Here is a 25507-nt window from a genome sequence, read left to right as displayed (position 1 = left end):
TTTCTTTGTTTCCCATTCTTTAATCTAACTACCAAGCTGGGCTTCATGTGTCCCTGCAGCTTCAGTCGTCAATCATTTGTCAAATCGTGATGTGAAATCAAAGACCATATGAGCTCTTCAGATATGAACTATGTGTTTGATCAGGCTGAGCAAACTTGTGTTTGTGCTGAGTTGGCAGATACATTTGGAATTCTGTTGCTCTTTGAAATGCTGCCAAAGCATATGATCTTTACGCCAGCACAATAAAGTTATTTTATAGTCGACTTGAATGAGAAGTTAATGAAAATGCTTGTTTTCTGTCAGTGAATTAGTATTCATGTTGGTTATCTGAAATGCTGCAAAAAACAAGTTTCTCTCATATCTCATATCATTGCTCGCTGATTCAGTTAGTAAACATCTCTGTGCACATCCATTAACTCTGATAAACCTTTGTCTTCTCACATCAGCTTCAATTATTATCAAGATAATGCAACTAAAAACATTCTTTTATGTCTACATGGTCCTGGAGTTGGTGGGGCTCTGCTGGAGAGGTGCAGTGGATGGCAGGGGGAGCCAGGTTTCTACCAGCTCTAGCAGACCTACGTCAAATTGGAAAGTAAAAGCCCGAATAATGGCGGAATTCCGGCTATTTGACATTCAAAATAAAAGCTCCAGAAAAATCTGCATTTGTGTGGCGCAAAACAACAAACAATATTGCATTTAGACTTAGCACAATGCAGTGTGCATAGAATAAACACATTGTGTAAAATTACTATTCACTTTGCAACATGGTACACAATATTTCCAGATAAATTGCTTTTCTTTTAGAGGTGAGTTTAAGAAATAAAGTTGTTTGGTCAAATGAATTTAATGGAAACAGAACAACTCTGAGGAGCCACAGATGATTTTCAAATTAAACTCAGGTAAAAGTAAGAGATAATTAAATATAAATAGCATCTCCCTTTTGATTGAATTCTATTTCAACAACCATGAATTAATGCAATCAATGTGAAAATGCTCTCCACATCAACATTTGGTCACGTTATACCTTTAAAGGCAGTGCAGTTAAGTGCAGAATGAGAGCTTAATATCTCATAAAACAGAAGCAACTAGTCAGCTGAGTATTGTATTCAAATAACTTTATTTAAGTCCAGTAAAGTTATCCAACCAACTGCTGCTTCTCGAGGCTAGTTGTGTGAAGTATTAGTTTGCCAGGTATTTTTTTTTATGTTGGCTTTTATTTTAAAAGTAAAGACCGGATGTTGTCTGTGTCACTGTCTCTGTGTTGACAATGGTCCGGAGGATGCGCATATTCTCAGATTTAAGGGGGGAGGTTTGGAGCAGCCTGGACTGTCGTTGTTTAACAGCATTTCTCCGCCGGGAATGGTCAAAATACTTTCTAGGATTCACTTAAGAGCTTCTTTTTTTGTAAGAATATAACATTAAACGACAGTTTGATTCCGGATATTTTGTTAAAGTGAGTTGAACAACTTTAGGACACAGTTTTCGGAGGTGAGGAGACTTGATTTCATCGCGAGCGGAACGTTTTGGGATAAAGGGACTACCAAAACCACAGGCTGCACTCGCATAGTTTCCTCGGATCTGGGTAGGTTAGCTAGGTAGGACAGAAGAAGCGCGTCGCAAAGGAAACTAGACCACAACGTTGAAATTAAAACATTGATAAACTTAAGAACACTTAGGATTTTTTCCACTTCGTTGATTATTTTTGAGGTTTCGGACTCGCGGGGACGCACATTCTTTTCTTCCGTCGCTCAAGTTTGGCAAAAAATATGCGCAAACTTGTTAGCTAAACATTGATAGCTCGGAGCAAGTGAGCTTCACACGTTTACATCTGGATATACTGTTTCTCGGGAAGTTTTTCTGCATCCAGTTTGAGCTCAGCAGTCTTCCTCTTTATCTGACCAACACTGGCTGTTTCACAGTCCCCCGCCAGTAAGGTAAGTTGGTGTCTTATTATTCCTTCTCTCTTTGATTTAGCTTCCCTTTACTGTTTGTTTACGTGCTCAAGCGGTTAGCTCATGTTCTCATTGTAATGATTTGATTTTATTGACGAACCTCTCGTCCTAAGAAGGAGCTCATTAAAAATGGTGGCTCTTAAATTCACTAGCAGCTATTTCACTGCCCACAATCAAACACCTGTTTTTCTTTAGAAAACATTTTGTGCTCTGGAGATGAATAAAATTGGAAAACTGTTTGTTTATCTACATATTTTGTTTTCTTTACAGTATGTTTCATGCGCTGTAACGGTAACGTTAAAGCGCAAGGCCCAAAATATTGTCTGTAGTCCTGCTTAAAACTGCTTTGGTTTTCTAACTAAGGTTACAGCAGGCGCCTTTATTCAGATTAGATAATTTGCTTGAGTAAATAAAACTTATACCACCAAGTGCAAAACCAAGAAAGCAGTTGTTTTAAACTGCACATGATGGCGTTATTTCTTTGTAAAGATTGGAGTTTGGCTTGATGGATCCAGAGCATTTTTCTGAACTTCTTTACTATCTTGTGATATAAGTATGTAGCAAGTCCTTCCTCTAAAATTCTTGGACAAGTTGCCTTTTCAGAAATGCAGTGAAGTAAGTTACATCTTTAAATTCTTAGAGGACTGCCATCATTACTACATCTGTAGTGAAGTCTGGGTCCAGAGGGGCAAGCCTGATGTTATGTAAAGCCCAAAATGTTCTGTTATACAGGGAGAGGGAGAAGATGGATGGTTTAGAAAAGAAGCATGTCTGCAGGGAGTTCACCATGGAGAAAAAAAGTTTTCTCTTGAACCATATAATGGGAAGTGAGGAACAGTCCTGCCCTTTAATTTACTAGACTGCTCCCCTGGCACAGAGTTATTGTCACTTGAGCTGCATGATTACACTATAACTAAATCCATCCAAAAATGTGTTTTTGTGAGTGTAAATTTTACTAGTAAGTAGACTGTAAACACTCATGTCTCAGATTGATATTGCAGTTGTTTTCTCTGGGATGAAGGATTTAGTTTGATTCAGCGTGTGATAATAATCTAATTTAATTCAGATACAACATATTCTGTGCATCTCCAGGGGTAGAGTTTCGTTTCTCGATTTAACCTCCCTCGGGAAAACATACACACTCATATGAACTGAATAGAACTGAATTCACTGAAAAGCACTTGAGTGTCAACCAAATGGCATAGTGTCAGATGGCTTGACATTAATTGTCTTTGCATTTGAGTGTAATCTCATGACACCTGATCTCCCTTCATGACACACCAGTGGTGAAACACCGATTCAGATAGCAAGGCTGCAAAAGAGAAAAAACAGAAGTGTCTGTTTTTGTCAAAATAGTAGCCTTAGGGAAATGGTCCGATGCTCTTATGTCCGCTGAACTGCAGCCGTGTGCAGACTGGCCTGTTGCTGGCTGGGAGTGCAGACTTTTAGCTGGGAAGGGGGCTACAGAATTTGGGAGCAGAGGAATTTTATGCATGGATGGCAGTGAACAGTAATTATGGTGAAGGCCATGTTATGGGTTAGGCCTGTAACCTTTGTCTGTTTATAATGAGAGAAGCTAAATGTATCTTGCATCTTCTAATCTGCTTAATTTAACCCCATTTATTTGCCAGGTTTTCAGGGGAAAAGTTCTCTTCTCTTAACGGCATAAAAAACCAAGAGGGATTCTATCAAACATGATTTTGTACAGATTTTCTAATCAAAATTCTGGCTAGAAAAGCTGACACTGTTATTAGCTAAGGAATATTCTGGATTATTTCTTCATTTTTTTTATTTTTTTTACTTTTTTTGGATCCAATATGTTTTATACATTTATAGCAAGATTGCTTCCTGAGCAACAAAACCAAGACTGCATTTTCCTGCCCCATCAACATGTTCATAAGAAACATCACATAATGCTAGAAAAGGTACCGAAAGAGGGGAAATAAGAAGGTAGTACACTGAAGGAGTAATGTAACATCAAATTTATGGACAGTTGTTGGTCTTGGTATTTTTGTTTGCATCTCCTATTGCTGGAGGGTTTAGATTTGCTACTTTATCTTTACATAAGTCAAATTATGTTGAATCATTTTATACACCTGAACCAGTGAATGAGTTGTAGCTGCACAGTGGCGACAGTAGATGACTGTAGTACTGGGAGAGCTCACAGGTGTGAGAGGTGTTTGTGTCCCTTGTGTCATTACTGTTAATCAGTTTAAAGTAACAGTAAATTGTGATCAGTAGATGTCAATGGAATTTACAAAGCCTGACAGCTATTGGATTTTTGAGGCCAACACAAATATCAATATAAGAATTGGATGGTGATATATTGTCTGGATTATACAGTGGAAAAATGAAAATGGTTATACTGTTAATTACCACAACTTATTTATTGACCTCCATACTGATATGTATGTAGCTGCAATAAGATAATATCAGCCAATATATCAGCCCAGCTGATTTATCAGTTCAGCTTAAATGGTAAAAATCAATAAAAATGACAATTAAAATATCTGGGAACATATGGATGAAATAGACACAAAGGTGCAGACCGTATATTTTTTAAATGCACTGCATCTACTTTTGATAAAAATTATATTTTCAATTAATATCAGCCTCAAATGTGTTGGTCAGTTTCTGTTCAGATTACTCGTGATTTCAAGATGAGCATGCTCTGCGTGTGTGGATAGTAAGACATACTGTATGTTTAACTCGTGCTCCCATGGGAGCGGAGTATGACAAAGTGTTGTGTCATACTTTGAAGAACCTACTTCCTCCTCTTTCAATTACTGACGGTTGTCGTAGTGACGAGGGCCCGGGGAACGTGGTCGGCTGCTCTTTGCGGTTCCTTCTGTCTGGCAGCAGAAGCACTTTCTTGGAGCCCTCCCAAACACTGACTCACTGCATACAAAGCTGCGATGACCAAGCTTCTTTATCCCCCTCGGACCCCCCTGACCCAGCTCAGCTGCTGGAACACTAGACCATTCTTGGAAAGTGAAATTGAATTGGTTTTGAGGAGAACACAATGATTGTTTCAGTGATGAACACTCACACAAGCGATTACCTCTCAGAGGAAACCACAGCTGCATCTGAACATGACTTTGTGTGAAAATGTAAACCAAGTTGGGGTTTCTCTGACCCAGATGTGATGCTTGTGTTGTTTTACAGAATGGATATTTTGGATTCATTCATGACTCCACTGATTTTCAACGTGTTTGTTGATGAGGCCTCTGTTCTCAAGCTTGAATTAAGAAGAGTAAAGAAACCCTAAAAACAGCATTTGTTTAACATCTCTTGACAACTCGTGGGAGCAAATGGTTGTAGAGGGGGGTCATTTTAGGCTCGGGGACCAAAACCAACTGTTAGGTGATAGATCTCTCGGCTTGGAAATGATGGCCTGGCGGTCTTTCTCTACAAGGGTGTCATGTAACAGGCTGTAGTTTTTTGGCCTTAAACAAATTCCTCAAGGAGGGCTATGGGGGCTATAATGATGATGTGAGCAGATGTACATGTAAGGGTCACCCAATGCACTGTGCCACATTTTGGAGGACACTGTACATCCTTTAACACCCAACAGTGGCATAGCAGCAAAAACAAACACTTGATATGGCATCATTAGACTTAGACTTAGACTTAGACGGACTTTATTGTCTAAGTCTAAGTCTAAGTCTAATGATCATCTCAGTGTGATGGCAACCTTAATGAGTTCAGACATTAATAGTTACTTTGAAGTTTTGTAAACAGAACATTTCATTCCTAAGAACTGAGCAAGACATATCTGCTCTTTGTTTGCTTGAGCTATCAGTGAGGCTGGTGCTCTGTAGTTTCTTATCAGTGTTTTTGTACAAGCAGCTCTAAATGCTGGAGTACACACCTTGAACCCTGTAGACATACAGAAGATTCTCTTCTCCTTTTTTGTCAAGCAAGGAATTTTCTTGCACGTAAGACATAGATTGTCATTAGTAACAAATTACCTCACCAAATTTATTTCATTGGCTTTCTTTCAGTTTTGAAGGGCCACGGAGCAGCCATTTTAAGATTTTAATTGGCCTAGTTTCTGTCATGTGTGTTGTTTTCCTTTAGCATAGTTCTAGAATTTTTTTCTTTCTCTGACTTTTACCCTTAATAGATTTTGACGTATTGCTTTTCTTACTGCAAACAGACATATGAAGATATGAGGCTTGCTCACGTGGTCATGCACTGATTTGTTTTCATTATTTTTTGTTTGTTTTTAGTTGAGCACTGTGAATGACCCGCTGCTGATGCCCCAAAGGTCTGAATGGAGTTCCAGTCGCAGACAAGCCAACAGTTGTAGCTCCCTCAGCAGGATGCTGATGAGGCAAAGTATACTTCTGTTCCTGGCTTTATTTGCCCAAGTTTTAAAGACCCAGTGCCGACCAGCCATCGCTGATGAAGGTAAGATGATCTGATAACTTAAAGCTACTCAAGCTACTCACTTATTTGTACACTGCTTTATTCCTAATTCTGGTTGCAGTTGTATTAAATATCATGTAACTGGTTTGAACTAATAAACTTGAAAAGTCTGGCTTATCTTGACTCTTGCCTTGAAAAACAGCCCAGTGATAATCAAAGCTTTGTTGTTCGTGCAGGAATGTAATCCTAACACACTCCAGGCTTTGGTGAAGTCTGTCCTTTGTAGCGTCACTGTTCCCCCACCACCCCCATTTGCCTGAGTCTGATGTTGTTTGAGTGTACTTATGTGCGTCAGATGTAGCAGAACTCTGTGACTATTAGTAACACCTTCTCTGTTCTTCCTGCCTAACTGAACCAACTCATACCCCTTAGCTTATTAGAAATGGCTTCCCAAGACGTCTTACTCACAGAACTGTTTGTTTGGCTATTTTATTACGTTCTTAAACTGGACGGAACGACTTCAGGAGTCTTCGTGAAGAATTTAGCCTGGTTTGGCTGCTACACAAGTTCAGTTCTGAAAAAGGGGAAAGAGGCACTGAAATCGAATCCTTAAAAATGTGTCTCTTGGATATGGTCCAGCAGTGTAATAGCTCCCTGGACTTGTGGGTAGATGGGTTTGGATGTTTACACTCTGCAGTCGGAAGTGGAAAGCAGCAAAAGAATATGATAAAGCTCAGCATTATAATTAGAGTAATTAAGCAAGAGGGTCTCTCTTGGGCTGTAAGCCCTAAAATAAACTTGGTGCGGCTGTGTTTAAGCCAACAGTGGGACAGGGAGGAGAAAATGACTCCCATCTGTAGCCCAAGGGCAGCTCCACTACCTAGCAGTCCCTGCTCCTCTCCTCCTTTGTAATGAAAAGGTATTTGTTGTCACTGAGAGAGGAGTTAACTGCCAGGGAAACTATAAATTAGCCTGTTTTTTGAAAAAAGGAAAGAAGATGCTACTTTGAGCCCTCCCTTATCCTCAAGGATAGGGTTTCTGAGGAGATGTTTGTCTTCTAAGGTGAGCCATAAATTTCCACTGGGGTGGGGGAAGTCTGATGCATTTACACTCCACCCAGTTCTTAATCACCAAATGGCCAGGTACTATCTATGCGCCTCTGTGCTTTTCCTCCTGCTCCCCCACTGACTTTAGCATGGGAATGCTTCACTTTCCCCCGCTTCCCTGCTGGGTGACGGATGGCTTCAGCTGTCGACAAACAATCACAGCAGAAGCATTTGGTTGCATTCCTTTTTGTCTTGAGTGAGGAAACAAAATAGTTATATGGAAATGACCATGTTGTATGCGTGCTTCATTGTTTGTCTTGGGTTTTTTTTTGTTGTGTGTTGCTCACATAAGAAAAGAATATTCCCTGAACAAATTCAGTTCATTGAATTACTTCAGGGGCCACATGGACTGCCATTCAAATGATTACAGCCCCTTAAACCTTTTCTCAGTGTGATCAGTCAGAGAAACTTGAGTGTGTTTTTGTCTGCAAATCATTTTAATGCCTTTGTATATTTTTTAGTTGAGACAGAGAAATGTCAGGAAGTTATTTATGTGTTTTTCCCGGAGGATTTCTTTGACTCGATGCTCTGCTGTCAGTCAACGCAGAGGAGCCACTGACCCTTCAGTGGAGAGCTCTTCAGATTTAGAGCTGCCACAGTCCTGAGAAAAACTCTTTTCAGACAGAATCGGGGGCCCAGTGGAGCACAGCTTTGCTGACTCTGGGAGCAGATGAAACAAGTGAATTTCAGGATTAACACCAGATTAATGTAACATTTTCTCTGTCAGCAGTAATTACCACTCAAGGATAACTACTATCATCTGTCAGTGACATAATATTGTGATGGTGTAATGTTATTGGGACATTGAATCATGTTTTTCATTCACAAAACTCACCAGAATTTCAATAGTGCTTTATGAATACAACTTTTATACACTATGCGCAAATTGTAGCTACAATTTGAAAATGACAAGAGAAAAAAAACAATAGACAGTTAAAGCTGTTACCACATAACATGTTTCCACCTGAATATAAAGGAACAATAACTAGTACTTGTTGATGAACCTTTAGCAAGTTGTCTGTCTTCCACAGACAAACAAATTGTTAGGTATGTTAATTAACCCCAAGTAATGGATTTAAAATTTTCCTGAAAGCAGGCATTCTGATGCAGTTTGATGCTTTAAACAGCAGAACATTTACCATCTTTTGGCAATACTTCAGAGCATAGTTATGTTAGAAGTCAGGTAAGGAAGGACTACAATCCATATATTCTTTAAAGTGTAATGGATGACTGTAGTTTGCATTACAACATGGCAGTTTTTTCTTTTTCAAACTGTGAGCCTGTGATTTTCTGGTTGCTGAGGCAAAACTGCAGTAGAGCAAATGGAAGTAATAGAACTAGATAAACATAGTTTTAGTCATTGAAGGTTGGTTTACTGCGTTTGTCCATTAAAGACATAATGTAAGTCTAAATGTAGTTGGACTCATTTGAATGACAGTGGAACAGCTTTGCACTGCATAGTTATCCTTGTAGTTCCCATGTGTTAATCCATGCTGATTGCCAGTGGCTCATTTAGGAATGAAAGGGTCCTCCACTGGAGTGCTTTCAGGAGGGACACTCACTCTGTGATTTTTTTTTTTTTTTTTTTTTTTTTTTTTTTGGGGTGGGGTGGGTGGTGGGCTTGTTAATAGGCATTGTCCTATTCTTTTGCTTCCTGCCAGTCCTGCCTTTTGTCTCTTATCAATCCCCTCTACACATCACCCATCCTTTCACTCTGGTGTGGTCAAATCAGTAGAGGAAACTTGCCACAGCAGTTTTTCTCTATGTGCCATAGCAGAGCCTCAACCAGCTTTACTGCATTCAACCATCACTCCAGTGAGAGCAGGAAATCCCAGAAGTCATTCACGCGGCATATTGCTTCCTATCTTGTAGCCAGAGAAAGTTCCATAGACTGGCGCCAACTCTTCCTTTTAGTTGGTTTTGAATTCACAGACTAGTGAGCTTTTCCCCCCACTAGTTTAAAACCTCCCAATGTTTTTGTCATGACCAAAATTCCTTTCATGATTTTATGTAATTAGGCTGATTTTAAATGATGTCAATCAATTTTTCCAAGTGGCTGGAAGAACACATGAGAGACCATTCCAGATGGGTTGCTTTCTGAAAATATGGTCCTTAATCCATTTTAATCCAATCATAGCAGCAGGAGGATTAACTGAGATGAAACATCCTCAAATTCAAAGGAAATGTTGGAAACTTGGCCTTTAGCTCAATGTGAAGAGTAGAAAACATATTTACTGTGAGTGAATAAAGTGTGTTGCTATTTGTTTTCTACACTGAGTCAGAAAATGTTAGCTCAGCCTGTTTTTCAGACAGTGGTTGGGGTTAATTTGAATACGTTGTGTGATATTTTACTCCACTTTTAAGTAAGTTGTCACAGAAGCACAAATGGTCCTGACTGGTCTACAATAAAGCAACAAGCAAATTTTACAGCTTTTATGGGCGTTTTATGATGTCTGCACCCAGATTAACAGCTGGGATGTTGACATAGCCTTATCAGTGGCATCTCCATTTAGAGGGCAGGGACTGAAACATACTGGCTGGTTCCCACACACAGTGCAGAGACCATGTGTTTAAGGCTGTGTCCAGGTTGGATAGCTGTAGCCCATCACTAAATGCCTCTGCTGCCCCCCCCCCCCCCCCGGTTTTGTTTTTGAGGAGAAAGTTGATCCTACCCCCTGGCCCCTTTTCCTTCTGGGATTAAGGGCCTGTCAGACATATGTGATCCAGGAAATACCTTTACTAGGCCCAAGTGGGGTCACCATAGCAACTGGCACTAGAACCTGCCGCTGCAGGCCCTCTCTCGCTTGCTCCTGTGCACATGCTCACTGGCTTGCTCTCCGTGTTCCCTCTTCCCCTTCATTGTTTGGAGGCCTTTGTTGTGATGGTGGGAGGGATTAGTCAGGTTTGCTGATGGTGTCCTGAGGTTATGCTATATAGAAGTGCTTCCTATTGTAAGGAAGTGCTTTTACAAACACAGTGAGAACAGTTCAGAATAATCTCCTTTTGAGGAATCGCTCACCACTATGGCATTTAAATATCTAGATCAGTTTTTCTTTTGCAATATCTAGATCAGTTTTTCTTTTTTCTTTTACAATGCAGAAGGGACTATGTAGGAAATGGGAAAGGAGGATGAGTGAAACAACAGATTTTATATCATAGTGCAGTTATACAGGATTACTTTGTTGACACCACTTGGCTAAAACAACAGAATTATGTCAAAGCTGAAATGATTAGTTAATTAATCAGCAGTTATATTTTGATAATTGATTGTAATTTTTCAAGCAAACAAACAAAACATTCTGTGAGTCCAGCTTTTCAAATGAGAGGATTTGCTGTTTGTCTCTGCTTGTTCAGTATTGTTTACTGAAAATTTTTAGGCTCTGGACTGATGGTTGGAGAAAACAAGAGCTTCAGGAAATTTTGATTTTTTTTCACTATTTTCTGCTGTCCCCAAAATCAGGATGTTAGTTTACTTATTTAGAACAGCGTAACTTGTGTGGCTTTTTGGCATGGAAGTGTGATCCCAGAGCAAGAATGTCAAGCAGTTTGACCAGTGGCGATCTTTACCTTTTGTAACTAGACAAACAACACCATTGTGATGGACAACGTGTCAGCATAATTGGGTTACCCCCTCCCCCTCGCAAACTATGCAGTCATTTAGAACAGGGGGGCTCAGGTGTCCCGCTCCATGACGCCTCCCCTCTTTTCATTCCTCTAATTGAATTTTACCTTCCCTTCCCAAGTAGCTCCTTGCCTGCCTGACGATAGGGCCTTGACTAATTTGGGATGCGATTTAATTTTTGGGAGAGGTTAGGCAGGCGTTGTGCCGGGAGGAAATCAGGGAAGCTCTTTTCTGCTGTCTTTCGGACGCCATTTCATGATTGAAGTCGTTTTAGATGTATTTACAGTAGAGATACAGGCCTGTTTTGTGTGAGAGCACTCTGAACATTGTAGACACACTGTACCCCGTCAGCTACTATTTATTCAGTCTGAGATATGATGCAGTTCATTTGATTATTTTGGAATAATCCTGGTGGTTATCCAATTGCGAATGACTTGCAGTACATATCATAGTTTATACCAAAGATATCAGGTTTTTTGTGTTGATGGTGTCGTATTATTGTGTTTCTAATTGCTTAAAGTTACAGGGTGTTAAAAGCCTTCTGAGCTGATGAGGTAGAGCCATGTGCTATGTTTCCTTTGTAGTCTCTGTGGAAACACAAGCAGAGCTGTTCACGCTCTGTCTTGGGGATCGTCTGGATCTGGCTTGCTCTGCCAAGGACTCCCATGCTGTCAACTGGACCAAAGACCATGTGGCTGTAGTGGATGGAGAACACACACGCATCCGCAATGGCCAGCTGGAGATTGAGGCTGTGGAGCTGACCGACTCTGGCCTGTATGCATGCACCACCTTCGGCAACCACAGCCTCTACTTCAATGTCACAGGTAAAGTTATGGAAACAGCAAAGTCTATATGGAAATGGACAATTCTCTGCAGCCTTTATAGATTTTCTTTAAAGTTAATTTTGTCACTGAATAGTCATGTTCTTTTTGTACTACTGTATGAATACTTAGGAGTATAGTCATTTAATACAGAATATTAACACACTTGAATCAGCATCACCTTTTATAAGACTCAGTTTCAAGTTAGTATTGAATCATTTAAAAAATCCCATAGACTTGATTTGTAAAGGGAATGTATCACACCCAGTAGTACTAGTAGTCTGTGCATATAATAATTGTAGGAAAAAATGATACTGAAATGCTGTTGCTTGGCTTCAAATGTTGGTTTTCTTTTCTTTTTTTAAACATGTCTTTAAAATGATATATTACTCACAGAGTACTGTGTGGATCAGTATAAATTGAATTTATGGCCTCACAGTTCCTTTTTTTTCACTAGTTGATACCCAGGCCTCATCTGAGGATGATGATGAAGATGAAGAGTCTTCATCAGAGGAAGCCAAGCTGTTGGGCAGTCAAAAGCTGCTGCGTAAGTCTGCTGATCTCTTCATGTTACTAATGCTACTGCAACAAATGGTCATTACTCGTTCATCGCAAATCACAGGCTTATGAGTAACTGTCCTGAATGGTCAGTGAATTGAGAGGGTTATGATTCAATTATGGGTCTGCCATGTGCGTATGGGTCACGTTAGGGTTGAATGATTTCACTCTGAATCATAGGGTTTTCACTACCTCAGTGACAGCTTTTACATGAGGAATGTCGCTGCGGTGACTTACCGTGGTTAACCTTAGATGCCTTCCAATTTGTCTATAGAGCAATTAAGACACTCAGGCTTCATCATCTGGCTGCTGCTGCCCGCTCTGCCCACAAAGAATCTGGCAGCTGTCAAGCATGCCGACCTTGAGTTTGTGCTCTGACTCTCAGAGCTTTATCTCCCCCTGAAATTTGCACAACATGACTTTACTTAACTGAGGCAATTTTGAAGCCGCAGTGTCTAAAAAAAAAGGGATTTTCTTTGTATTTTGAGAAACTTAAGGTCCGTACTCTTCCAGTGCTGCCAAGCCCTGTGACTATAATTTAGAAATCCTTTTTTTCAGTCAACATGTATTATGTAATGTCCTCTAGAAAAAGAGCTTGAGGTTGAGGTTTACCTACTTGTATTTGTCACTCATCTGCTAACTGCTTTTGTCTGTCTTGTTATTTAGCAATGGCCCCACAATGGGCTCATCCAGAAAAAATGGAGAAAAAGCTTCATGCTGTCCCAGCCAGTAAGACTGTGAAGTTTCGATGTCAGGCCAGCGGCAACCCAACTCCCACTCTAAAATGGTACAAGAATGGCAAGGAGTTCAAGAGAGACCATCGTATTGGAGGCTTCAAGGTTAATAATAATATTTCGCAAATTTGTTTTGTTTCTTCTTAGTGATGCTACACCCTCCTTAGCATTTATTATTGAATCACTCTGAACACATTCACTACGAGTGGAGACGTGTCAGTGATCTCATCTCCTCATTAGATCACCACCCACTCCCCTGGAGTAAGAAACATTTTCTGCAAGTGAAACGGACAGTTTCATATTTGACCTGAGAAACAATGCAAGATGAAACCCTATGCCCCAGAAAGGAATAATACCTTCAGGTGGGCAATCCTAGCCATCCGATTATATGAAGGATAACATTGGTTGTCCTCATTCTGGGTATCGGTGCATCGTGTTTTCTGTAATTACATCCATGCAGCAGTAAATCTACCATGGTACCAAGTGTATATGTGATACACGACATGTGGTATCTTTCCTCTTTTTTTTCATCATCTTCCCGTTTCCAGACAGGTTATATTTAAATGTGACGCTAGCTGCTGATAAACTGTGGGGTTGTAATCAATGATAAGGCAGTTTACACTTGTCTCTAGATCTGTTTTATCACCATCATTCACTGTGAATGGTATCATGAGCCCTGAGAGGTCAACATAATTAATCCATTTTAAGATAATTTCCTATTGGCCACAAGGAAGTTATGAGAGACAGCCATTGTATTCATCTACAACCTTATCAACCAACGCATATTATAGTCATTATGAATTAGGAGGCTGTCGATTCTTTATGTACCTTGATATTGACTTGTCTGTGAATGGTTGTATTCAGTGGCAATTGTCTCACAGGTGTGGGATGTATGTGCATGTTCACAGAGACTAGGAAACAAGCGTCCTACTTCCCCACATCTGCTCTTCCCATCAAGGTGTATGCTAGTCCAGCCTTGTCTTGTGCTTCCCCAGCCCATCTCCCTCCCCAGCTGGGACACATTTAGGAGTTTCCTCTCAGCTGCCTGCTCCCCTCTCTCTCCGCAAGCCCCCCCACCCAGCCAGGCAGCACACTTAACCATCTGGCTGCTGTTTTTTCAGTCAAGGTGCAAAGGTCTGCATCAGCGGCCGGGGACGTCTGTCATCCCTCCCACACTCCTTGCTTTTATGGCCAGGCTTCTATTGTTCATATCGTCTGCATGGAGACGTGCAGGAGGGAGGGAATAATGTGGACCACATGTATATGAAGCCAAGCACAACACATCTGGCAGCAGGCAGCTGGACTCCCTCATCACGTTTTTAGTTAAATGAGGGAAACCGTATGGCTCAGTCTGTGTATATGCATGTTTGATGTTGCCATTGCCTTAGAGGTTCCTTGGTTAATCACACACTGCCGGTCTTGGCAGATTTATGGAAGAAAAATTATAACATGTCTTGGAAAAAAGAGCCAGACATCAGTTGGTGCTAATAAGACAGGTTGGGCAGATGTATATAAAACATGTACCCATTTTCCTGCGGTCTTTGTTAGGTAGGACAAAGATCCGCTGTTTAAAACATTGGGTGGTGTCACAGGAAGAGGGAGTAGTGTGTTATTTTCTTATCATCACATTACACATCATTGACCTTATTAGCTGTTGCTTTAAAATGAACAAAATGTGAATTATGACAGTTTATATTGGGAGAAGGCAGATAGAGAAAGTTTTATGTTGTTTATGTTAATTAAATTTGATTGAAAACATTTTTTGCTTTGAACTCAAGAAGTGAAAGTACAAATTACAGCAGCCAGTCAGAGTTGCATGGCTTATTCTTAACATGTCTATGGTGGACAGGAACTAAAATGACATGAACTGAGAGATTTTTATAATCCGTAAAGAAATTCATAGCCACGTACAAATGATAGCATCTCTGCACATAGACAAACCTGTTCTGTCACATACAATAAACTGTATGCTTGGAAAAACAAATACACCACATTTCACTCTGAGCTGAAGTTCTGTCTGCATTGTATAATAATTTCCTTTTTGTTTATTGTTGTTGTGTTGTTCTATATGCCAGCCACTGTAAACTTGCCTTTTCTCAAACCTTTAGGTCCGTGACCATGTGTGGACCATCATCATGGAATCTGTAGTTCCCTCAGACAAGGGTAACTATACCTGTGTGGTGGAAAACCAGTATGGGAGCATCAATCACACCTATCAGCTAGATGTAGTCGGTAAGTAACTGTAATTATGTCACAGGTTTCTGAGTTGCCAGGAAATCGATTATGCTTCATTCATCTGTGGAATATTCATGGAAAATTTCTCACAGCTGGACATCATAGCAACTGATCTAATATGATTGTTATCCCAAAAGCACAGGGATACAGTCTTGTAGCCCTGGAGCAAGCTGAACTGCGTCTTTTTTCAGCTGTTTGGTATATTAAGCCTATTTACTTGTGGCTGTAGTAATGGATCCATGTTGAGGAAAGAGATGATTGCTGCTCTAGGACCTGCCCTTTGACTTGCTCTTACACCATTGGTCTTATAAATCACAATCCCACTTCCTCTGTCACTGTTATCTACTGAGCTGTGCCTGACCTCAGAGAGAGCCTGATGAACAGTCGGATCGCTTTGGTGAGGAGAGAGTTTTGTCGCAAGTGCTTACCAAGTCCCCATGGGGCGTCTTGGTTGAACCTCAGCCAGATTCTTGCCTCATAAGTTTACTTTGGAGAGTTATCAGTCATCAGAATGGAGCTGCAAGATTATTTCATTTCACACTAACGGCTCCAGATGAGACACTTAACTTGCTTGCCTATCTATTGTGGCCAGCCCTCAGTAATTACACAAGCAGCATACAGCTGGGGAAATAGCCCAGTTTAAGTCTCCAAATGAGAAATTCTAATCTGTATTTTACACAATATCAGATCAAATTATACAGGCGACCTTGTTTTCCACCAGTTCAGGCCATTTCCAGTAACAAAGCCCTGACATGACAGAGGTTTTATTTGGTTTGTGTTTAAAAATCAGTCAGCCGTGTGTACTTTTTAATTATTGCACATGTGTTTGTCTTTGACATTACATGTTTGCTTCACTGCTCACCAAACTTCAAAGCTAACATTTGTGTGTCTTTTGGTTGTGTTGCAGAGCGCTCTCCCCACAGGCCAATCCTGCAGGCTGGCCTGCCAGCTAATCGCACCGTGGCAGTGGGCAGCGACGTGGAGTTTGAGTGCAAGGTGTTCAGCGACCCTCAGCCCCACATCCAGTGGCTGAAGCATATCGAGGTCAACGGGAGCCGCGTTGGTCCTGATGGTTTACCATATGTCCGTGTCCTCAAGGTAGGAGCTCACTCTGATCAATCCTGTCTCAACAAACCCTGCCCTGCACATGTTGTTACAATAGTTTGTGTTTTTTATAATTTGACAGGGAAACCGAATATTTTAGTTTGATGTGATATATATTAGTTTGTTTTCTCTCGTTGCTACATCACTTCTTTATCACTACTGTCCTGTGAAAGTAGTCCAAATCCATCCTGTAAATAATATGAACGGAATTTTCAATAATTGTGCCCTGAAATAACCTACACAAACCAATCAAAGATCCTGTGTCTGCTACTTTTTTCTGTGCTGCACATGACTTGTTTTTATTTCCAGCATTCTGGGGTCAATAGCTCGGATGCTCAGGTGCTGACCCTCTACAATGTGACTGAGGAGGAGAGCGGAGAGTATATATGTAAAGTGTCCAATTATATAGGAGAGGCCAATCAGTCGGCCTGGCTGACTGTCACCAGATATGAGCCCTCAGGTAACCACCACGCAGCAGTACAGGGACGACACAGTGGAGGTGCTTCTGGGACCACCGGGAAAAATTAGGGCCGTATAACTCGAGACAACCTCAGCTGTTTCTCTCCTCCCTCCCTTCGTTTCTCCCTCCCTCTCTCCTGCCTCAGCGCTCCTGACTGTAAATGACGCTATGGAAAATTCCCAGCAGAACAGTTGAAAGTGTTCAGTCCTAGGTTTATGTTGGACCATTCTCATTCCTGCCCCATGCCTGTGCTGTGCCCTCCTAATAAGGGCCTCTCTCTCTTGCCATCTTCTTCTATTACTCTCGCTCCCTTGCCCTTCAAAGTCCTCTGTGCGCGGCACATGGACTCTCTCTCTCCTTTGTTTTTTTCCAGCTGTCCTCCTCTGCCTACCTATGTTTCACAGACCTCCTGTTGTTTGTCTAAAGCTTGCATAGTTGCCAAAAGTATGAGTGTGAGTTTGAGTGTGCCCTGTTCTGCTGTGGAGTTTTCCATGTTGCCCATCTCTTGCATGTAGAGATGAGACTGAGGTATTTGATGTGGTGATGGGGTGGACCAGTGTGGGGTTCAGCAGTGCAGACTTAACCTAACCAGCTCCTCCACTAACAGATACTGGAGGGCTCTTCTCTGTGGTAACCTTTGGGCAGATGGTGTTGGATCGAGGAGGAGAACGCTCCTCCATCCCCTTTTCTCCTTCAGAATCCTTTACTCATGGTTCCATTTTCCTCTTGGGCCTCTTGTTGGGTCTGCTTCCTTTGTTATTTTCTAGACCGCTGGCCTTAACACCACGGACAAGGAAATGGAAGTCCTCCAACTGAGAAATGTGTCTTTTGATGACGCTGGGGAGTATACCTGCTTGGCGGGCAATTCTATCGGGTTCTCTCATCACTCTGCATGGTTGACCGTTTTTGAAGGTATCAGTAGTTGTGTCTCTTTCCTATATTTCCATCCTTTCCCCTTTCCAACTCCAGCCTGGCTGTCCACCTTCACATTTGCCAGAATGAGGTCTTTTCTGACCTAAACTCTGTTAAAAATGTGAGAGGAAGCCAGGGCAAGTTACATTTACTAAACTTCTCCCTCTCCCTGTACTCAGCATGGCTCCTGCTCCATCTAAACTCTCTAGATGGAAGAACATGGGCCATGCTCTGCTGTTTCTGAAATGAAATCACAGAATACCAAACAACTCATAAGCTGTCTCCTATCTCGTCTACCATGACAAAGAAATCAACATATAAAAACAGGCCTGTGTTATTAAAACAAGAAAAAAAGAGCATACAGATGTATACTTAATGGTGTGAGCCAGGTAGAACCTCACATTTATAGGGGGGTTGTTTGGCAGCTCTGATCAGATTTCACTTTGAACTGTCTCTACCATTCTGCTCTGTAATTGGTGTTTGCATTTGATTTGGTGTAAAGCGGATTTTCTTTGACAAGTGCTACAAATGACATGTATTCCTGATGTCATTTCCTGCTGTGAGCACAGTGGCTGGCTTTGATAATTGGCTTGTTGTAGTGGATGTGTCTCATTCCTGAGGTTTGGAATGGGCATTTGTCCAATTATCATGCTGCTTGTCAGTCAGCCTCTTCACACAAGTGCAGCTCACTTGTGTTGCTGGTGTTGGTTTGGGGTGTAACGGCACACTTCAGTCAGTATGGGACCCTTGGTTTGGGATGTTTTGTTCAACACTTAGTGCTTCTGGCACAGATCAAGTGTATGTGATAATCTCCCACTAACATATGGCAACAAAATGTGTTAATAAGTGGTAATACTTGCTGTGATTGGAGATTTATTATGAGCATCCAAAATGTAAAAATACAAAACCAAGCATTTACATTTTGTAGAATTTACATTTAATACTGAACAAATATCTCTTATTAAATAGATAAAATTGTTGTGCAAAAACACAATTATGTAAGTTAAGGGGTTCATAAGTCAGAATTCAGAAGTGATTTTAGCAATACACCGAACTGGAAAGATAGTAGTTGAATGAATGTATGTACTGTACCTTTCAACAGTGTACTACATTTGAGTTTTCAAGAATAAAGAAAATACCTAATACAGCTAACTGCATCATAAATTACCTTAGCAGGATTTAATGCCATAGTTAGACCTATGTACAAACAAGAAACGTTTTCAGATCTGGTATTTGTGATAAGTAGCACCTGTACACAAAGCCACATCCCACACCAAGGTATGCCCCAAACTAAGATATGGAATCCATTACACCCCAGTGTTGGTATGAATAAATGTTGGTGTTTTCACTAAATGGGAGGAAAAAAACAAGATCTGAATTTGGCTGTTTCTTTTTAAATGTTAGCTTTTTTCAATTTTGCACATAAATGTGTTGTTTTCATAAAAAAAACATTGTTTATATTACCAGCACCAACACACAACTCTTAAGAATACATTACAAAGGGAGTAAGAACTTGACATGTCTACTGTACTGAGCTCATGCTTTGTGATATGCTGTTTAGACCTATATGTAGACATGAAGTGTGAATTACATTATATGATGAAGTAGAAATGATTTGCAGTTTGGAAACAGTGTGAGTGAAGTGTTGATAGTCTGTATAAAAGCCAGCTCCTTTGCACACTGTTACACTCTAAAAGACACCCATTACTTAGTACAGCCAGAAAATAAGTAGTATTTGTGTTTGCGTTTAAAACATTTGAATATCTGAATCAACCACTGTTATTTGGTCTTAGCTGTGATTCAAGTCTATAACGACTTCTCACTCTGACAAAAGATGTAGAGTGAAATCTTGTGCTCAGGGAGTTTGTATCCCACATGTGTCTGTGTCAAAGGCTCTGGTTTTTAGACATGGCAGCTGTGTGTGTGTTTGTGTTTGTGTGTGTGTGTGTGTGTGTGTGTGTGTGTGTGTGTGTGTGTGTGTGTGTGTGTGTGTGTGTGTGTGTGTGTGTGTGTGTGTGTGTGTGTGTGTGTTGTTGTTCGTGTGGGCCAGTTGTTATTATTTGTGTTGCTGTGTGCCTGAAACCATAGGTATGCTTGGTGTCCTTGGGTATGTACAGTCAGTTCATTCATTACAGCTGACCCCCACCCCTCCCTACCCCCTTTTCGCCCTGCGCTCCCTCCACCTAGCTGTCACGCACTACCCACCAGCCAGCCACACCTACCTGGAGGTGGTCATCTACTGTGTTGGCTTCTTTTTCATCGCCGTCATGATCGCCATCGCAGTTATTGTCAAGATTCGCACTTCCTCAAAGAAGAGTGACTTCAACAGTCAGCTGGCTGTCCACAAGCTGGCTAAAAGCATCCCACTGCGCAGACAGGTAACAGAAAGTAGATAGGGGGTTTGGAATATTTATTCCCTTTGATGTATTCTTTTTTTCCACTCGTTCAGATGAATTCAGACGTTTCCATTATATTTTACTTGTTTGACTCATCTGGACATTTTCACAGCTGCTAATTTTGATGCTGTCATAAAACTAAAAGCATGCATTCATAGAGCTTTCAGGTTCAATGTAGATCCTTGAGGTCTTTTACATCAGGTAAGTAAGAGTATTCAAGGAATGAGTAGATTCCATGAACATGGTACATTGGGTGGTTTTTACATGGTCTTAGGAATTTAGTTTTCAAATATGTAATAAATAAATAAGCTCCTGCTAAAGGTGTCCATTTCATTATGAGGGGAGTAATGTCAGTCTTCTTTACCTCAGGTATCTGTGGACTCAAGCTCCTCCATCCACTCTGGAGTGATGCTGGTTCGCCCCTCCCGCCTCTCCTCTAGTGGATCTCCAATGCTGTCAGGGGTGTCTGAGTATGAACTGCCACAAGATCCCCGCTGGGAGCTTTCCCGGGAGAGGTACCCTTCAGAAATAGCCTAGAGGCTAGAAAAGTGGCCAACTGAAAGGAAAGATAGTGGTGTGGATAGTGGTGGGACCCTTACACAAGGCACTGAAACTGTTAGAACAGTGAATTAATGCAGTATAAATTTAAAGCAGTGTATAAAATTTAACTTCAATTTGAAATCATCTTTGATTGAAATGAAAGGCCAAACTTTGATGTACTCACATACAGATTTGGAGTTGAACCCTGCTGATTGTTAATGACCAGCTCATATGTTTTCTCCCCCTCACAGACTTGTCCTTGGGAAGCCGCTGGGTGAAGGCTGTTTTGGTCAGGTGGTGATGGGAGAGGCACTGGGTCTCGACAAAGAGAAGCCAAACCGTGTGACCAAGGTTGCAGTTAAAATGTTGAAATGTAAGTTAGCTGTACTTTTGAAAAGTTCTCAGTCATGTGGGTATACTGTAGGTTTAGATTGATGGGTACTGAAAATAATGAGATCTGCAGTAATAAATTATGGATCTACAGAGAGAAAAGCTCCTCAGTGTATAGTAATAGATTTAGCAGAAGCCTCAAGTTAAAGCTCCAGGGATGAGAAAACTTCTCACACCAAAACTGCGATGAACAGATACTATGAGACATCTGCCATTGGATCCCAGCCACCATGCAAATGGGAGAGCAGAGTAAAAATTTATGAGAACCCTTGACATCCCATATAAAACAGTGTTCATTAAACTGTGCAGAGGAGTGAGGATGTAGGGAAAGTAGCATTTATTGTCTCGTGCTTTAAGTGCCTTTCCCCAGGGAGCATTCTCCAAGACAAACTGCTGCCTAATGCTGCAGGAGCTGCAGTGTTTGTGTATATTCTTTGCAAGGTGATTATTGTGAGGCCTTTCTGGGCCTTTTCACCAACAGAACGTCAACTAATTACCCTAATATGATTTATTTCCCTCTTCCTCCAGCTGATGCCACAGAGAAAGACCTGTCAGACCTGATTTCAGAGATGGAGATGATGAAGATCATTGGGAAGCACAAGAACATCATTAATCTGCTGGGAGCCTGTACACAGGATGGTAGGAGCAGACAGACAGGGGCCTGCCACTGACCTGCCGTGGCCTGTTCAGGCCAACACACACACTTTTGTCCCTCAAACAACAGTGCTGCAGTGAAGTTTGCTTTGAAAGATGTGTAGAACAGCATGAATAAATGATTCTGACACCAGCTTCCGAGCTCACAGTTTGAATCGACCACAGCTGCAGTCGCCATTTCTCTCCAATCATCCTTGATGAAAAACTAAAGGAAAACTAACCTCTCATAACCCTGTGGTGCACATTGCTCTGTTGCCTTCACACTGAGACGCAAAGCACATTGCTCTCTCCACTTTATTTACCAACTGTTATAACTTTAATATGTATATTTAGTTTAGTTTGCAGTTATCCATTGAGCTCAAAGTATTTTTTTGCCTCTGCCAGCAAGTACAGGTTATGTCCTCTTGCTTAGCTATAAGACCCCTAGGATTGACCGAAAATATTGGCTGGAACCAAACTTGTGCACATTCTTTCTCACAAAATGAAGGTTTCCCGTTCATTTCGATGACCTTGTGACCTTTACCTTTGCACCACCATCAGGCATTTTTTTTCAGTTTTTAAATCAGTGTTTGTTGATGTGCTGGTAGAAGTCTAAGAGGTCTAACCTAATTAGGGCCTCAGCACAAAGAAACATACAGATTTTGGTACCTGTACCCTTTCCTTAGAGCTGCCATCATTACTGCTGTATGAAATAATTCAGATTTAGAAAATTAAATGGCTACATTTTATAGTAATGAAATGATTTATTCCAATATTCTTTTCATTTGTTTCCAGGTCCTCTGTATGTGATAGTAGAGTATGCATCCAAGGGAAACTTGCGGGAGTACTTGAGAGCTCGGCGCCCCCCGGGCATGGAGTACTGCTACAACCCAGACCAGGTTCCTGTGGAGAACATGTCCATTAAAGACCTGGTGTCCTGTGCTTACCAAGTGGCCCGAGGCATGGAGTATTTGGCTTCCAAAAAGGTAATTGTCTGATGTACAGAATCAATTAGAGCAGAACCTCTTATGAAAAATGTCTGACTTTGGGCCCATTCTTGACAGATTAGGTTTTTTATTTAAGGCACTGATTCCTAGGATGTTGGACCAGTTGTAGTAATGTCTGTTTTTATTTGTGCAGTGCATTCACAGAGATCTTGCCGCTCGCAATGTTTTGGTAACAGAGGACAACGTGATGAAAATAGCTGACTTTGGCCTGGCAAGAGATATCCACCACATTGATTACTATAAGAAGACCACCAACGTGAGTATTCCTGTCTTTAGTTAATGTTATTCATAGATGTGAAAACTTACTGTAGATAGCTGTAACACGCATACCTTTTCCACAGGGTCGTCTACCAGTCAAGTGGATGGCCCCCGAGGCTCTGTTCGACCGGATATACACACACCAAAGTGATGTGTAAGTATCTCATGTTGTTACTTTTCCAATTCTGTCTTGATGGAATGCGAGGAAAACGTTAAGTCGTGCAGAAAATGGAGACCCTCCTATCTGCTTATGTCTGCAGCTGGTCCTTTGGGGTGCTGCTCTGGGAGATCTTCACCCTGGGAGGCTCTCCGTATCCCGGCGTCCCAGTGGAAGAGCTGTTCAAGCTGCTGAAGGAAGGTCACCGCATGGACAAGCCCTCAACGTGCACGCACGAGCTGTAAGGAAGCACTACACACCTTAAGTTTATTTAGTCTGTGCACACAAAACCTGAAAAGATAAATGGCACTTTAAACAGTTGTTTTGAAAGTAACAGACACCAAGTCTTAGTCACTGCTGTGTCTCATGCTTGCCCCAAACAGTTGGCATTAATATTTACATTACCCTTGTTCGTGTATATCAGAAAAATTCCAGGTGCTTAGCAACATAATGATGATCCCTACCATTGTTTGTGTGGAGACCAATAAAATGAACTGCTCCAAGGTTGAGGGCGCTGTGAGTGGAACATATTGTTCAGCTTTGTTTTTTTGTCACCTTCCAGCTACAGCTAGATGGGCGGTTTCCTGTCAAGTATTTTTCATTCTTTAACATAACACATCTCTTGATCTCTGCAGGTATATGATGATGAGGGACTGCTGGCATGCTGTGCCCTCTCAGAGACCCACATTCAAACAGCTGGTTGAGGATCTCGATCGCTGCCTGGCCATGACATCCAACCAGGTCAGCACTCTTCTCCTCACCATGCAGAGATGAGGCAGAAAAATCTGTTTTGGAAGTGAAATATTGATATACTTTTTTTTTCCTCCCCTGGTGCCTACAGGAGTATTTGGAGCTTTCAGTGCCTCTGGACCAATATTCCCCCAACTACCCCGACACCCGCAGCTCCACCTGCTCCTCTGGTGAGGACTCGGTCTTCTCCCACGATGCTGGAGCCGAGGAGCCCTGTCTGCCAAAGTTCCCGCCCCACTCCAACGGGGCAGCCATTAAGAAACGCTGATACCTCATCTCTCCATTCAGACAAACATTGACATTTCCTCCGCTCCCTGCCTCATGGGGTTGGACTCTTCCCCACATTCCCAGAGATGAAGCTAAAAAAAAAAAACAAAACAAAATGAAACACTGGTGCTCTGTGAGAAAGGAGCTTGGAGACACCTTGTAGAACTCGTTGGATCACATGGACTGAAGAGTGCAGCGGTTTTCCCGGTTCTCGGTGATGACGATGTTTATGGGGCACTTTGAATTAATGGGAGTGGCAGTTTATCACAGCGTCAGAAAAAAAAAGAGCAGACTCCCACACTTCTCTCCACTTTGGGCATTCCACAGGTCAGGAGAATGGAAAGGACTGACTGCGATTATGTCAGGTTTCTGTTGTTTTCTTCCCTCTTTGGTCGTTTCATCAGTAGTGAAGGACAGCATTCTGCTTTTCAGACCAAATCCAGAGAAAATACTACCAAGGGACATACAGCACCATGGTCCGCTGCATCATTCACTCTCTTCTTGTAAATACAGTTAGAAAATTATAAATATGAATATATATTTACACTGTACTCTTATTTTTATTACCATAATTGATTTATTTTCTTTTGTACAAGGATGCTTTTGTTTGATCCATTTTTGAATATAGTCAGTAGGGGCAGTTGTTACATGAGAATATCTTAAAATTGCTGAGGATTACATGGCCAGTTTTTTTTTTTTTCTTTGCTGTACCACAGCTTTGATTCCCCTAAAATTTACTGCATAATCATCAATGGAAAAAATATATATTGGGTTTTCTATTTTTTAACTGTAAGTGCTTTCATGACACAACCTGCAATACAGTGTAACTCAGTGTTTTGGGATTATCTACATGAAAAAAAGATAGATTTCTGAAAATTGTTGTTGTGTGTGAATGTGTGTATGTGTGTGCGGCTGTGTCTGTGTGTATGCCGGGTGTGTGTGGCAAAATTTTTTATTTTGTCTCATTCAAGATGTTCATTTACTTCAAGGATGGTCACAACTGTAAATATTCCTGGTTGTACGCCATGCTTGTTAAAACCCAGAGTAATTTTGCTTCAGTCAACATTATGCACTTCCACTGTGCATGCCTTCCATGTGATGAACTTATCTTCTACTGTAAATGCTTTTACAGGAGTTTCATTTGCTGCCATATAACTTCCGATGAAGGGTTGCGGAACACGTATGTCATCGTAAAAGGATTACATTAAATAAAATGCTATTGAAAAACAAA

General features: G+C 41.2%; 1 protein-coding gene across 2 annotated transcripts; it reads left to right on the top strand.

Moving 5' to 3' along the window:
• The first annotated feature begins 1283 nt into the window (after window positions 1–1283).
• On the top strand, window positions 1284–25507 carry fgfr1a (fibroblast growth factor receptor 1a). Of its 2 annotated transcripts, none has more exons than XM_018668968.2 (18): window positions 1284–1937; window positions 6188–6368; window positions 11639–11878; window positions 12333–12422; window positions 13100–13272; window positions 15276–15399; window positions 16310–16500; window positions 16816–16966; window positions 20066–20256; window positions 20644–20789; window positions 21066–21187; window positions 21733–21843; window positions 22633–22823; window positions 22978–23100; window positions 23186–23256; window positions 23363–23500; window positions 23895–24000; window positions 24101–25507. In XM_018668968.2, the coding sequence occupies exons 2-18, from the start codon at window positions 6215–6217 to the stop codon at window positions 24275–24277; spliced, it is 2499 nt and encodes an 832-aa protein (XP_018524484.1). In that variant the 5' UTR covers window positions 1284–1937; window positions 6188–6214; the 3' UTR covers window positions 24278–25507. The 2 variants fall into 2 exon arrangements, with proteins under 2 accessions (XP_018524484.1, XP_018524482.1); XM_018668966.2 differs by lacking the exon at window positions 16816–16966 and adding an exon at window positions 17734–17878 and having other exon boundaries at window positions 1285–1937.

The sequence above is a fragment of the Lates calcarifer genome, linkage group LG13 (genome assembly GCF_001640805.2).
Source record: "Lates calcarifer isolate ASB-BC8 linkage group LG13, TLL_Latcal_v3, whole genome shotgun sequence".
In the NCBI taxonomy this organism is placed as follows: Eukaryota; Metazoa; Chordata; class Actinopteri; family Centropomidae; genus Lates; species Lates calcarifer.
This window is presented reverse-complemented; position numbering and strand designations above follow the sequence as displayed.